Raw genomic sequence first — 17,374 nt, forward strand, 5'->3', positions numbered from 1 at the left:
CGTTAGCTTTTCATGCCCATATTCTCCTATAACAGCAGAAAACGCTTAAATTCCGTTGATCAGGTCATCGTCAAGTTGACGAGGAGTAAAGAAATGACGTCATTACTGGTTCCCGCACTCTTCGACACTATTAATTTTCGATGTTTTCAATTTTGTTTTTAAAGTTTATGAAATACAATAAAAAGAAAATTGAATGGTTTCCCGTTAAATATAGCATAAATTTCACTCGTATGACAGAATATTTCGATATTTTTCACTCGTGCTTCGCAAAATATTGATATTCTGTCATACTCAACGTCCTCTATATATGAAGAAACCCATGTGCACTGCTGTCATGAACAGATTCTTTGATATAATGATACGCTGAAAATGACATGATTTGATATTAACAAAGATAGTATTTCAACTATCGTATCTGGGTGTATATCTTCAGAAACTCATTTAAGTATCTGTTATTTAATGAGAGTTTAAATTTCGGTATCAGATATTTACCATTCGTTTTTGACTGGTTTTGGTGAGGGTTTGCTTGTGATATTAACAGGATTCATTTAACAGCACATCTCTTTATATGCTTTGACTTCTCGTAATTGTTTAGGTTTGAGTTATGTACATGTGTGATAGTGTCTAATAATTTGTCAGATAGTTTCAGCTTGTTATGGTAAATGTCAGAAAGATCATGTTTTTGTAAGTATTGTGGGGGGACAGGGTGCTTTCGATTTTTATATGATGTCTGAATAAAATGATTAGGTGTTCCTAGAATTTGAGCTAGGAGCCTGACGATAACGCAAATTTGCGTTGATGCCTGAGAATTTGAACTAATCTGAACTTTGGGCTGAATGGTGTCTTAGTAATGTTTATTTTCATTTCTAGCAACAGGAGTCCTGATGTATGAAATCTAACCTTAAGCGTTGTTTTCAATACACCGCATTTTACTGTTCTGATTTGTTGGGTACTATTTCCGGATATAGACAATATTTTGACGCCCTTTACATCTAAAGTAAATGACAAGTGCTGTACATATAGCAATGGCCAGAAGTATGGAGAGAGCAACAATCACCCCAATGTAAACGGAATGCAGCATTTCACAACGGTTTTCATCTTTGGTTACTACACCATCCAATACGACACATTCTCTGATGTCACTTATCCAGGTGTTATCTGACAATGTCAGACACACTAAATCTCCAGTTTCCTCACTGTCATCTGAAAGTGACCAGGTATTCAGTCCTACTAATGAAACATTGGATACCAGATTACATTCCCTGAATACTTCAATGTGGGAATACGATTTTGAAGTAGTTTTTACATTACCTACTGAAAGGTCCCATTTAAGGTTTTCATTCTGTTTTGTAAGCACTAGTCCTTTCCTGAAACATGCCTGTATATTTTCCTTTGATGAATACATATTTTCATTTGCACCACAAGATGAGTTTGTCAGACAGGTAACCGAGTTACCCTCGAGTTCAGCGGGATAGCTACACCGTCCCAGGTCTGTGGTAAGGTTATAGTTTCTCAGCCAGGCCATGGAACAAGAACAAACAAGAGGGTTGCCGTGAAACTGAAACACAGTCAGAAATGGCCACAAGGAGAAACCAGCATCTGGGACCGTCATGATACCATTGCCGGCTAAATTAAGTTTTTTTAAACTTGACAGACTTTTTATACTTTCTGGAAACAGTGAAAGACGGTTGAAGCTGAGGTCCAGTTCCCAGAGGTGCGAAAGTCCAATAAAAGCGCTGGGCGTTATTGTGGAGATCTTGTTGCCACTCATAACTAGGTATAGTAGAGAGGAGGAGTTGGCGATCGGTTTCAGTATCTCGGTTAAGTCGTTGTGACTAACATTTAACATTCTAACTTTGTTTAGTATACAAGTTTCATTGTGTGGCAGGGCTTGGAGGAAATTGTGGGAGAAATCCCAATCTAATCTAACACAACATTTAAAGTGTTTTAGAGAATCACAGGTGGGGAATTCTGTTAATAGGTTTTTGGTAATGTTTAAAACTATCCTGGTATATGAGAAATGGGTATTTGGGTCAAAGTGTAAGAAATTTGAAATGCGTTTTATGTTGTTTCTGCTAAAGTCAAAAACCAACGTTGCGTCTGGAATTGTTGTGCCACCAAACTCAATAACATCTTCAATCGACTCTATGTGATTGTCTGATGAAATTAGATAAAATGTGGGCATTAAAATCTCGATTTCAAATTTTACATGAATGTTCTGTTTTAAGTTATTGTTGCTAATGTCCACAATGACTTCTCCTGATCGACTGTAATAGAATACATAATCGAAACTAAACGCAAAACCATATGCCCTAGAAATATTACTCCAGGAAAAATCAAAAATTGCTAAAGTTGACTTAAAGGTATACCGTAATAAAGGGAGTTCCGATTGATTATTTAAAGATGTGTTCAAGTGTGACAACTCACTATTTCTAGCTAGAGTTTCGACAACATTAAATAACCCAATATTATTTTCAGCTAAATCTAAATATTCTAGATATGGCATTTCCTCTGATATGAATGATTCGTTCATAAAACTCAAGCGGTTGCCCTTTAAAGACAGCATCGACACAGTTACATTGAATGAACATTCTTGTAATACCTCTATTCCATTTCTGTCCAGGTAAATACTGACTCCGCCTCTGTATGGATTTGACACATTTGACCTCAGATGACATAGGAATTCAGATGAAACGCAATTATCTGCTAAATTAAGAATGATTTTAGAGAAAAACCAAATGTCTGAAATAGTCGTTTGTTCGCACATAAATGTTGTGTTTTTCAAGATGACATCACGTATAGCTAGGTTGGGTAAATCAGTCAGGAAGTCCATCACACTCGCTGTAGAGAACGGGTTATGAGATCCGTTAAAGTTAATCCACGGTGGCAGATGTGAAGGTATGGCGTCTAGTACATTGAAAGAGATGTCAATCAAACTAAAGGTGCTGTTCTGGTTTGAAGAGAGGCGCATTGCATTGAGTTTATTGTGATGAATGGAAAATGTACAATACAAGCAATCGTGAATGGTCAGATCTAAACTCACCAGAAGATTGAAGGACAAGTCAAGGTCAAACGAGTGCATAAACCCTGTTCCAGCAGCAAACATGGTCTCGGAAACTTTAGTGATCAAGTTATGGTGAAATGACAAGGTCTTTACAGTCTGTTGGTGAACAAATGCTGGTCCTATTTCAGAAACCATGTTATACGAAATATCAAATGTCTCTAGATTTCCCATGCTGGCCACCACGTTATCACTGACATGATCTATCTGGTTGTGAGACAAGTTGAGATGTCTTACTTGATGTAAATGTTCCAAAGAGAGCCAAACGTCGCCGGTCAGTTGGTTTTGGGACAGATTGATGACAAGGAGATGAACATCGGCGGTTACAAACGACTTTGGATGGATGTATTTGAGTCGATTCTCACTCACGTCAAGATTTTCTAAATTTGAAAACAGATGTAGTTCATCCCCGTTGATTCCGGGAAGTTTGTTTCCTCTGATGTTGAAAGTCTTCAGTGGGTTTTTGTTGTAGGCATCTGCCGACATGGCAGAACTCAATGAATATATTTGGTTGAACGATACGTCCAGATGTTGTAGGAAACTAGGTACACTGTGTCCAGGAATACAGGTGATGAAGTTCTTACTTAAGGTCAGTTCTCTCAGATGGTACAAATTATTGACCGAACAAGCAGGAAAATGATCCAGTTGGTTGTCGTCCAGGTTTATGATTGTCAACTCCTGACTGATGTTGTTAAACACGTCACATGACAAGTGCTGTAAACCAATGTTCGTTAGTATAAGCCGATTAACTGAGGGTAAGTCTGTGAACGAGTTTTTGTCCAAAGTTCTCATCATCCACTCTCCATAAAATCTCAGGTTATTAAGAATCCCGTTGTACTGTGGGAAACTTGGTATAGCATTGGTTTCATCCTGGTAACAAGTTATTCTTTTTAAAGATGTTGACAACCTACATCTCGAGACCACAGCTGGCAGTGACCACGCCAACAGGACCGTGATTAAGAGGATTTTATATTCCATCTTGAGGACGTTGAACATGGCCATATCTGACATGTCAGTGTTTAGTTGTACTTATGTAAATCCATATGAATTACATTTTGTATAGGTGCTCTTTTGAATCACTATTTCCGTGACAGGGGAAACTATCGATCGAGAGATTCAAGTTGATGACCACACGGAAGACTAATAGTTAACAGTATGAGCTCATTTAGCTTTTGATTGATTGATGGGGCTTAACGTCCTTGTTCCGGTTATAACCGAGCCTAGGACACCTCATTTAGCTGCGATGTTGTTGCTCATTTAGACGACGGAAAATTTTTATGACAGGTATCGTCAGAGCTACGATTGGTTCCAAAACACATCAATGCAGCAAATCCTTGTATGTTGAAAAAGTCCGAGGACATAATCATTTGAGTATAACCAGGTGAATATTGTTCCCCCATCCAATCTAGGATATGATGTATTACAAATATGAAATATTGAGAAATGACCTACATGTGACGTTATTCATTTTTGTTTACGTTTCCTGACATGACGGGTATATCGCATGCATTGCCCTAAACCCACAATATGATGTGATATAACAACTTAATGCAGTTAGGGACACACTGTACTGACCAACATGTACCATTCTAATGAGTGTTTTGTATTTAAGTAAAGAACTTTAAATAATTACGCATTTTAGAGCATTAACAGCTGATGCTGAAAAAATCAGTGCTGGAGTGATTCATATGGGGCCAATTTATACTCAGCCGAGGCGTGAGCTGAAGGTCGGATATGAATGTGCGTAATACATTTCATCGGATTATTGGGCACACTCTTCTGGAGATATCTATGCTCGATATGAAGTTACCATGACACCACATTGGTTTTAATGGTGAAGATTTGATCAATCTAACCTTATTTGACTTAAATTTGTACATTAATCAAGTAAATGTTCTCAATCGTCGGGGAGGGGGAGGGGGCTGGGGGCATCCCGTTGGAAAAAGTAGAATGCAGAAAAGGGGAATCTTATCATTCGGATTAGAACCCATTACAGCGTCCTCGGATTTTTTTAAGTATATAAATATATAGATAAGATAGTTATATTCTAAATACAGCATATATTGTATACATACGTATATGTAATTGAAATCGCATAATAATACACATACACTTTATATACATGTAGCTAAACTATCTCCGTATGTACAAACGCTTACATACATCCAATCGGAACACACCCTACTTCACTCCTACAAACGCACACAATGACTCAATAATCAAATGATTTTATAAAGAATCAGTACAATTTTTACCTCAGACAAAAACGGCATGTACAAATGGGTTGGGTTACCAAGTGTTTATTAGTATAACCAGATAAACTGAGGGTAGGTCTCAGAACAAGTTTTTGTCCAAATTTCTCATCCACTCTATAAAATCCCAGCTTTTCAAGAGTCCTATTGTACTATAGGAAACAACTTGGTATAACATTGCTTTTGTCTGGAAACAGGTGATTCTTTTATGACATATCGACAACCTACATCTAGAGACCATGACCGGCAGTGACCACGCCAACAGGACCGTAACTAAAAGGATTTTATGTTCCATCTTGAGTATGCTAAACATCGCCATAACTGACGTCAGTAATATGTTGTGTCTCATTTTATCTAAATCATAATTGATACAGCTGTTATTTTAAAACACTTTAACCATGATCGGTGTCAAATGCGCACGGATAAACTAACAATCGAAACAGGCATGTTGATGAAGACCTCATGGAAGATTTAAAGCTGACACTAATATATCTATATGAAAAAAAAGACAATATTTTGTATTATTTTGTTAAAGTTAGGACGTTACGTTTTAAATAAGTCCATTTATAATCATTTACAATCAAAATAAACGCGTAATATTCACTTAAACGATGATGATATTTTTTGAAATGTGCAAAAAATTAGACCAGCGCGCGTTAGGTTTAGTATATATCATACTTTTCTATGCATTGTGAGACTGTTCACATGTTGGTTTTTTTTGGTAATGTTACAATTATGTCTAGATTCGATGTAAATATCGCTAAAGGTCGTTGATAATGTTATCACAACTTGCGCCCAATCCAGTTTTTTTTTTCTTCTTTTTTTCTTCTTCTGGCAAATAAGTATATTTAAACAAAATTATACTAAAGTAAACAACTAAACTGGCTCTACCCTCATCATGCCCGATCATGTAAATCGTTCAACAGCAATAATTACGAAACAGGTTATATCAACTTATAAGAATCACTCTCGTTGGCCCTGATAGAAGCGCGTGATAGGTTTAAGTGGGAGAGAAACCAGAGTGCTCGGATAATAAGAATCACGTTATCGGGCAGGTAACCCCATACCTTTCATGTCCATAAAGATTGGGGAATCGAACTCCAGCTGCTTAGCTGAAAGGCAATTGTGTTTCCACTGTGCCAACCGACCCCCAATGAAAGACTTGGTCCAAAAGAAATGAAATCAGAACAATTAATGAGAATACAAAAATACTTTATTTTCAATAGTGGACCTAATGAGTATACAATAATACTACGGTTCATCATGACAGTATAGTATTCAGTAGAGCACATGCATGGACTAGTAACATATATACAACCATTATTTTTGTAATAATCTTTTTTTGTTTTTGTCTCTTGAAAACATCTTTGATTAATTAGCTTAGCATATGACGGAAAATTTGGGTGTCACTGCGAATGAACATTTTATCTAAGCATTTGAAATCAGTTATACAGCTAAGCAATACATATTATAGGTATCATTGTATATTTAAGGATTGAACGAGATAATGAATTATTCTATCCATAGAGACCAGAGTGTACCCGGACAAAAACCATGTTGCAGTGTTTGCAAAAAGCCGTTTAAGTTTTTGACCTTTTATATTCACACATACATTGATGGGCCAATCCATTATCTTGTTCAGTCCTTACAAATTTAATTTCCAAAATACAAAGAAATACCTAACACAGTTTTCCCGCACAATATCCGCCGGAAGAAGTCAATTTCAATATCAGTTCCAAGTATATGTTCAGATATCCAACAATAAACGACATTTTTTTTAATTATTAACAATGGAGTATGTGTACGATAGAATATTAGCTAATGTTTTCCCGATAAGAAAATAGCCAAAACTAATGAATGTTTATGATTAAGATAGATGTGTAACAGTTTATCTGTACATTTTTCTAACTATCACTCGATAGACAGAATATGCAAACCAAGGAAAAGGCATGCTACAAAATTAGAAAAATTAGATTATCAACTGATAAATCAAAGATACACTGTATTAACACTTTCATTTGATATAGTATGAAACACCAAACAAAATATGTTTAGTTCATATGCATTTGCAAAACAGTCTATTTTTTTTCTATTTTTGTATAAGATCAAATTTATAAGATTTTCAAAACAAAATCGAAAAGAAGAGGGGGCTTATTTTCAAATGAAATCGAAATTCCAAACGACTTTATGTGAGAAGTGGAAGGAGCTTATTGCCGAGCAGGGACTTAATACTGGTCAAGTATAGTAATATGCCTGTCGACATTTAGCACAGTATTTACATATGTACGAAAGATAGCTCTCTAAAATGGAAGGTCAACGTGGAAGTCTTCAACAAAAATCAGCTTTGGAGTCTCTATGCTACTAAAATTAACTTACATATCCAATACAATGTCTGACCTTTTACATATATGATAGACACATTTTATTTGACAACATAGCATATCAAAGACAGTACATTTCATGGAGGCTAGTATGCTATCAGCATCATAGCAAGGGGGAAAGCATCGAAGAAAAAATCTACACCACTCACAGTAACATCAAGACAAAAATATGCGCTGGTACATTTAATTTGATACGTCACCCAGATGATACAAGCTACGTGTGAAGTCAATGGTCCATACTCCCTTAATACAACTTATCACCACTAACCATACGCAATGCTACATGTGAAGCCGCTGGTACGTACTCCCTAAAACGACTGACTTCACTAATAATACATTATGCTAGATGTAAAGCCAATAGTACATTCTCCCTAAATACCATTGACATCACTAATGATACATGATATTATTCAAACATAACATTGATTATCCAGCAGACGTTGCATTACTTGTTGTTTTCCAAGTTACGATCTTTGATGAGATAGCTGTTCGTAACGTTTTTGATCATTCGGACAATAATTTATTTGAAAACATCAGATCAGTAACAATGCACATGAAATATATACACAGTAGAAACACAAAATAAACACAAGGATGGATAGTATTGCAACAGCAAGACAAAGTCCCCTGCCTGAGCTAGAAATGCACCTATTCATTTCCCATTTTTTTTTTGAAAAATGGTTTTTCGAAAAAAAAACAAATGTGGGATGCACAACTACATGTTTTACTGATCATGTATACCAAGTTTTGTTAAGATCGGAGTAGTACTTTAGGAGGAGTTGTCCGGACAACTATTGCGTGACAGACAGACGGACGGACAGACGGACGGAGGGTAAACCTATAGTCCCCCCGTTTTTCAAACGGCAGGGGACTAATAAAACGAACACAAGAATTAGACCATTTTCCAAGGATATCTGGTAATTATGCATTCCATTGTCTAGTTTCCTTTGCACTAATTTTCGACGAACAGGGAAATTGTTTCACTGAACACTTTTTGTTTTACATAAAGCAAAATTTGTATAGGTATCCTAACTTTACACTGAAAGACATATTTCGTTTTCTGTGAAACTATTTTAGTTATTGTGAAAACATATTTCAAGGGATTTTTTTTTTTTTTTTTTTTATTGTATACACTTACAAATATTATCCCTGAAATAATCACTTTTCTGTTTGAAACATTGCTTTCCTAAATAAATCAAGCACGTCACAATCCAAATTGTATCCATTCAAATGCCTGAAATCGGTACCCAAAATTTGCTCACTGTCAAATTCGAATATGACTCAAAACACACATTCATACCGCACATAACACACACCTACAGATAACTGCTCAAAGGCGCTTAACATTTTGCGAGTTCTGTCCCATACAGATGTGGGTGCATACCGTGAAATGAATCACTTATCCGATCAAAACTCGATTATGGTTCTAAGAGTATAATTATCCAAAACCTGATCCACCAAATTTCAAAGAATTAACAACTAACTTTCCTTTGAATACCGGGACATGTCGGTATCCTAGGAAATGAGAGAGCCGAAACTGTAACCAAGAATGCTCACAGCTATACAGCGATGGTCTCTGGAAACAAACAAACTATTCCGAATCAAGTAAAATATTGGTGCATGCCCTCCGCCGCGAAAACATCGCAGGGAGGAGGAGGTCTTCACTCGACTCCGCACCGGCCATACATATCTTATTCATTCACACCTATTTTATGGTATCCATGTGACTCTCTATTCACTGTTCTTCGCTTTGTGATCGAATGTGACACAAATACTACCAAATTTCAAATATGAGAATTTGTTCTCCACAGTGACATTGGATCGAATATTTGACTACCTAAAAGAGATCGATCTTTTTATGAAAATATATCTCCTTACTCACGCACTATTTTAACCATTCTTCATGTCATTAACTCCTTCTATATAATCCAACCGTTTTAAAGTTTCATATACTCCACCTCAATATTGTTTGGCCAAAATGACCATAGCTGCTGAGAGGCGTCCAACATAATCAATCAATCAATCGAATAAGACCAATATCAATTCTGATGTATTTCACACACCCATGCACGTGTGCTATACGCAGATTATCCAGCATCACTAATGAATACCCTCTTGATACAACTGACTTCATTAATGAAATAGCCGGTACATACTCCCTTAATACAACGGACTTCAGTAATAATATCACCAGTACATGCTCCCTTAATGCAACTGATGGTAGTTTGATCCACGAAACTAAGTGTGAAGCCGTTTGTACATATACCCTGAATACAGTGGCTTCAGTGATGATATCACCGGTATATACTTCCTTAATACCGTGTACAACTAACCTCACTTATGATACATGAAACTACATAGATGCTTATGACATATGATACTAGATGTGAAGTCAATGGCACATACTTCCTTAATAAACTGACTATACTTATGACATATGATACTAGTTGTGAAGTCAACGGTACATACATGTTTGAAATTACTGGTACATAAACCCTTTATACAACTAACTTCGGTATAATAAAATATAATCACTGGTACATACACCCTTAATACAACTTACTTAAGTATGATACAAGTAATTAGGTCAAAATTCACTGGTTTGTATACCCTTAATACAACTGACTAAAATAATGATATAAAAAAACTAGGTTTGAAATTACTGGTACATACACTCTTTATACAACTAACTTCAGTATTATACAAGTAACTAGGTCAAACTTCACTGGTTTGTATACCCTTAATACAACTGACTAAACTAATGATATATAAAACTAGGTTTGTACAACTAACTTCGATATTATCACTACTACATACACCTTTAATACAACTAACTTCCGTAAGATATCAGTAACTAGGTCTGAATTGGTTAGTATACCCTTAATACAACTGACTTCGGTATGATACAAGATGTAGCCACTGTTACGTACACAATTAACACCAGTATGATACAAGAAACAAAATGCTTATTCCCTAGTACATACTTTCTTTTAAAACCAACTTCAATTATATTATGATACATATGTACACTGCTGTGTTATATGATAACACACTGACAGAGCTATCTACTTCTCAGCGGAACATTCGCCTGACGAAGACTGTGAGACACAGCGGGAAATCCCAAATCAGTAAAAAAAAATGTTCTCTGAGTAATAGAAAATTATCATAATATTCACAAACCAGAGAATGAGGACAACATTGACAGTTGTATATATATATCTGAGGTTTGAATAAGGATCCGTAGTATCTAAGGATCTAAAGAATGATGTAAAAAAAATCAATAAAGTTTCCCAAACAAGCGACTATGATGTCTAAGGATTTGATCTAGTTTTCATATATATCTGAGGGCTTGACAGTGTCATAATAATGTCTATCTTCATCTCTATTGACCCGATTCCTGATGTATGACGTCTCAGCTTCGGCGTTGTTTTCATACACCACATTTTCTTGTTCTGAAATGGTTGGGACAGTTCCCCTCTGTTTAGGAACAGTTTGGCGTCTTTTACATATGAAGAAAATGACAAGTGCTGTACATATAGCAATTACCAGAAGTATGGAGATAGCAACAATCACTCCAATGTAAACGGATTGCAGCGTTTGACTTCGGGTTTCATCTTTAGTTACTACATGATCCAATACGACACATTCTCTGATGTCACTTATCCAGGTATTATCTGACAATGTAAGACACACTAAATCTCCAATTTCTTCACTGTCATCTGAAAGTGTCCAGGTATTCAGTCCTACTAATGAAACATTGGATACCAGATTACATTCCCTGAATACTTCAATGTTGGCATGCGATTTTGTTGTAGTTTTTACATTACCTACTGAAAGGTCCCATTTAAGGTTTGTATTCTGATTTGTAAGCACTTGTCCTTTCCTGAAACATGCCTGTATATTTTCCTTTGATGAATACATATTTTCTTTTGCACCACAAGACGGGTTTGTCAGACAGGTAACCGAGTTACCCTCAAGTCCAGCGGGATAGCTACACCGTCCCAGGTCTGTGGTAAGGTTATAGTTTCTCAACCAGGCCATGGAACAAGAACAAACAAGAGGGTTGCCGTGAAACTGAAACACATCCAGATATGGCCACAAGGAGAAACCAGCATCGGGGACCGTCAGGATACGATTTCCGGCTAAATTAAGTTTTTTCAAACTTGACAGACTTTTTATACTTTCTGGAAATACCGTAAGACGGTTGAAGCTGAGGTCCAGTTCCCGGAGTCGCGAAAGTCCAATAAAAGCGTTGGGCGTTATTGTGGAGATCTTGTTGCCACTCATTACCAGGTATAGGAGAGAGGAGGAGTTGGCGATCGGTTGCGGTATCCCGGTGAAGTCGTTGTGACTAACATTTAACATTCTAACTTTGTTTAGTATACAAGTTTCATTGTGTGGCAGGGCTTGGAGGAAATTGTGGGAGAAATCCCAATGTAATCTAGCACAAGCATTTAAAGTTGTTTAGAGAATCACAGGTGGGAAATTCTGTTAATAGGTTTTTGGTAATGTTTAAAACTACACGTAACCTGATATGACCAGGGGAACGACTTTTCCATCCAAAATTTGAGATACGTTTTACTTTGTTTCTGCTAAAATCCAAAACTAACGTTGAGCTCACAAATGCAAAGGAACCAATAATACGAATACCATCATGGATTGACTCTATGTGATTGTCTGATGAAATAAGATAAATTGTTGACATAACTAAGATCCCAGATTCAAATATTACAGGAATGTTCTGTTTTAAGTCATTGTTGCTAATGTCTATAATGAATTCTGATCCGATGGGTATGTCCATCAAATATGAAACCATAACCCATAGAAATATTACTCCAGGAAAAATCGAGAGTTCTACTCAAACGATATCCTTCCAAACGTATTAAAGGGAGTTCGTACTGACTGTTTAAAGACACATTCAAGTGCGACAGCTTTCTATTTTTAGTAACAGTTCGTACAACATTAACTAACTCCATATTGTTTTCAGCTAAATCTAAATATTCTAGATATGGCATTTCCTTTGCTATGAATGATTCGTTCATAAAACTCAAGCGGTTGCCCTTTAAAGAAAGCACCGACACAGTTACATTAAATGAACATTCTTGTAATACCTCTATTCCATTTCTGTCCAGGTAAATACTGACTCCGCCTCTGTATGGACTTGACACATTTGACCTCAGGTGACATAGGAATTCAGAGGAAACGCAATTGTCTGCTAAATTAAGAATGATTTTAGAGAAAAACCAAATGTCTGAGATGGTCGTTTGTTCACACATAAATGTCGTGTTTTTCAAGATGACATCACGTATAGCGCGGTTGGGTAAATTAGTCAGGAAGTCCATCACACTCGCTGTAGAGAACGGGTTATGAGATCCGTTAAAGTTAATCCACGGAGGCAGATGTGAAGGTATGGCGTCTAGTACATTGAAAGAGATGTCAATCAAACTAAAGGTGCTGTTCTGGTTTGAAGAGAGGCGCATTGCATTGAGTTTATTGTGATGAATGGTAAATGTACAATACAAGCAATCGTAAATGGTCAGATCTACACTCACCAGAAGATTGAAGGACAAGTCAAGGTCAAACGAGTGCATGAACCCTGTTCCAGCAGCAAACATGGTCTCGGAAACTTTAGTGATCAAGTTGTGGTGAAATGACAAGGTCTTTACAGTCTGTTGGTGAACAACTGCTGGTCCTATTTCAGAAACCATGTTATACGAAATATCAAATGTCTCTAGATTTCCCATGCTGGACACCACGTTATCACTGACATGATCTATCTGGTTGTGAGACAAGTTGAGATTTCTTACTTGATGTAAATGTTCCAAAGACAGCCAAACGTCGCCGGTCAGTTGGTTCTGGGACAGATTGATGACAAGGAGATGAACACCGGCGGTCACAAACGACTTTGGATGGATGTATTTGAGTCGATTCTCACTCACGTCAAGATTTTCTAAATTTGAAAACAGATGTAGTTCATCCCCGTTGATTCCGGGAAGTCTGTTTCCTCTGATGTTGAAAGTCTTCAGTGGGTTTTTGTTGTAGGCATCTGCCGACATGGCAGAACTCAATGAATATATTTGGTTGAACGATACGTCCAAATGTTGTAGGAAACTAGGTACACTGTGTCCAGGAATACAGGTGATGAAGTTCTTACTTAAGGTCAGTTCTCTCAGATGGTACAAATTATTGACCGAGCAAGCAGGAAAATGATCCAGCAGGTTGTCGTCCAGGTTTATAATTGTCAACTCCTGACTGATGTTGGTAAACACGTCACATGACAAGTGCTGTAAACCAATGTTCGTTAGCATAAACCGATTAACTGAGGGTAAGTCTGTGAACGAGTTTTTGTCCAAAGTTCTAATCATCCACTCTCCATTAAATCTCAGGTTATTAAGAATCCCGTTGTACTGTGGGAATCTTGGTATAGCATTGGTTTCATCCTGGTAACAAGTTATTCTTTTAGAAGATTTTGACAAACTACATCTCGAGACCACAGCTGGCAGTGACCACGCCAACAGGACCGTAATTAAAAGAAATTTACATTCCATCTTTAGAATGTTCATCATCGCCATAACTGACATGTCAGTTATGCGTTGTACATTTGTATGTATGTCAACTTCCTTGTTTAAACATAGTTAATATAGCTGTTGGTGTCAAATGCAAACGGAAAAACTAACTATCGAAAGATCATGCTGATGAAGACACAGGGTTCTGCGAATTTGTTAGTGCATATAAATAGAACATTCGGACGTTTATGGGGTCGAGATAAATAAAAGGAAATCGCAAAAACGATATATCGGTTTTCATTATAAGGAGCTCATGAAAAGTGTCCTAAACAGTATACACACTAGGGTAGTCCCTAATACAACTATAACAATTTCTCATGTCCCTGTGGATAGAGACAACAGGGAAGTTTTATAATAATAATCATAATAAATAAGTTGGTGTTTTATATAACGTTATCACAGCAACATAGTCATCTCAAAGCGGTTCACAAATTATTATCCATGGTTATTGTGCCTTTAGCAACCAGCCAATGTCTTTCTCAACTCCCTGGGGAGCATACTATCTCTGCGCTAACAGCATACAAACGACATTTCCTACACCGCCCTGCTACATACTCTTTTACAGCGGAGTCGACTGGAACATAACGGAGTAAGGTATTTTGTTGGATAAAACACAGCGCGGCCCGTGCCGGGACTTGAACTAGCGACTCTTCGGTAAGGTAGCCCCGCTACAACTAGATCACCGTGCCAACCATGGACCACTGTGTGCATGTGATCTATTCGAGAGGAGAGAAATCTATGTTAGATATGAAATTCCTTTGGTACCACCCTTGTTCACACTTTGAGGGTGTAACATGCGTAACCTTATTTGACCCTTTTTTAACATGCGTAACCTTATTCAGCCCCTTTTAACAGGCTTATCCTTATTTGAACTATTTTAACAGGCTTATCCTTATTTGAACTATTTTAACAGGCTTATCCTTATTTGACCTATTTTAACATGCGTTACCTTATTTGACCTATTTTAACATGCGTAACCTTATATGACCCATTTTAACATGTGTAACCTAATTTGACTTATTTTAAAATAAATAATCTTATTTGACCTACTAACATAAGTTACCTTATTTGACGTTTTTTTGCATGACGGGTGTCGCCAATGAAGCAGAACGGCCGAACACTGAATTATCCCCTTGTAAACTTCTAAATTGTAGAAATGCAAATGTTGAGTATGCACATAAAAATATCAACAATAAATTTTCCCTTGTAGATTAATAAAAAATTGTAAAAAAAAATCTTAAATGGTCTAGTAATTATTATACCTATAAGTCTCACATGAATTACAACAAAATACAACACCTCTAATTAATGTTTGTTACATAGTAATTAAATGTAATTATTGAATTAAGAAGTTTTATTCCAAATTTTGTAAATGAAATATCTATATTTATTACAAGTCAATATGTTTCTACGAGATTACCGGAACTATCAATTTGACTAACTCTACCATGGCGTCTTTATTGTAATACCAAGTATTTAAATATATTTACACAATGCCCAATTCTGTGACAGCTAACTGAGGAAAAACAAGATATATGTTAACATTAACGCTATTGGTCAAATATATATCCACAGGAATTCTTTTAAGCATGGTTTAATTAGTAGGTGTGATTGATCAATGTGCATGTTTGTTTTCTGGTTTTCATTTTTAAAGATTATTTAGTGTTCTAAGGTTTACTATTAACATCTACTGGTGCTTTGTTAAGTGGTGTACTGATTGGCTGATCAAGGATGGTTGCCAGAGAAATTATCAGTTGGTTTGGTGGTTAAAATGGGAGGTAAATTCACTTCAAATGAAACCCAAACATTACCATTTACAGTCCTCATCAAGACTTTCTTCATTTACAGTGTTCCCTCATCAAGAGATATTTACAGTGTACCCCCATCAAGAGATTCACTATTTACAGTGTTCTCTCATCAAGAGATTCTACATTTACAGTGTTCCCTCATCAAGAGATTCTACATTTACAGTGTTCCCTCATCAAGATTCTTCATTAACAGCGCTCCCTCATCAAGATTCTTCATTAACAGCGCTCCCTCATCAAGATTCTTCATTAACAGCGCTCCCGCATCAAGATTCTTCATTTACAGTGTTCCCTCATCAAGAGATTCTTCATTTACAGTGCTCCCTCATCAAGAGATTCACTATTTACAGTGTTCCCTCATCAAGATTCTTCATTAACAGTGTTCCCTCATCAAGAGATTCTTCATTAATAGTGTTCCCTCATCAAGAGATTCTACATTAACAGTGTTCCCTCATCAAGAGATTCTTCATTAATAGTGTTCCCTCATCGAGAGATTCTTCATTTACAGTGCTCCCTCATCAAGAGATTCTTCATTTACAGCGCTCCCTCATCAAGATTCTTCATTTACAGCGCTCCCTCATCAAGATTCTTCATTTACAGTGTTCCCTCATCAAGAGATTCTTCATTTACAGTGCTCCCTCATCAAGAGATTCTTCATTTACAGCGCTCCCTCATCAAGAGATTCTTCATTTACAGCGCTCCCTCATCAAGATTCTTCATTTACAGCGCTCCCTCATCAAGATTCTTCATTTACAGTGTTCCCTCATCAAGAGATTCTTCATTTACAGTGCTCCCTCATCAAGAGATTCTTCATTTACAGCGCTCCCTCATCAAGATTCTTCATTTACAGCGCTCCCTCATCAAGATTCTTCATTTACAGTGTTCCCTCATCAAGAGATTCTACATTTACAGTGCTCCCTCATCAAGAGATTCTACATTTACAGTGCTTCCTCATCAAGAGATTCACTATTTACAGTGTTCCCTCATCCAGAGATTCTACATTTACAGTGTTCCCTCATCAAGGAATTATACATTTACAGTGTTCCCTCATTAAGAGATTCTTCATTTACAATGCTTCCTCATCAAGAGATTTTTCGTTTTTAAAGTGCTCTCTCTCATCAAAGATTCTGTAATATATCTTCTACACATTTTCTTATTTACCCTTGAGTCAGACCAGGTTCTCCAATTTTTGTCTTGTTTTTGTGATTTTTCCTACTAGACATGGTGTCAGGGTCAGAGGAAACTCAGGCTACATAAAATGATGAGGGAATAACAATAACAAGCTATAGCAAACTAGAACATGTTCATG

General features: G+C 36.7%; 1 protein-coding gene across 1 annotated transcript; it reads right to left on the reverse strand.

Annotated features, from left to right (window-relative positions):
* Positions 1–299: 299 nt before the first annotated feature.
* On the reverse strand, positions 300–12,212 carry LOC117326547 (slit homolog 3 protein-like). Its single transcript, XM_033883302.1, has 2 exons — positions 11,022–12,212; positions 300–3,931 (listed from the first exon to the last, which is right to left on the reverse strand). The coding sequence occupies exons 1-2, from the start codon at positions 12,057–12,059 to the stop codon at positions 953–955; spliced, it is 4,017 nt and encodes a 1,338-aa protein (XP_033739193.1). The 5' UTR covers positions 12,060–12,212; the 3' UTR covers positions 300–952.
* Positions 12,213–17,374: the final 5,162 nt, after the last annotated feature.

Source organism: Pecten maximus, chromosome 4, assembly GCF_902652985.1.
Source record: "Pecten maximus chromosome 4, xPecMax1.1, whole genome shotgun sequence".
Classification (NCBI taxonomy): Eukaryota; Metazoa; Mollusca; class Bivalvia; order Pectinida; family Pectinidae; genus Pecten; species Pecten maximus.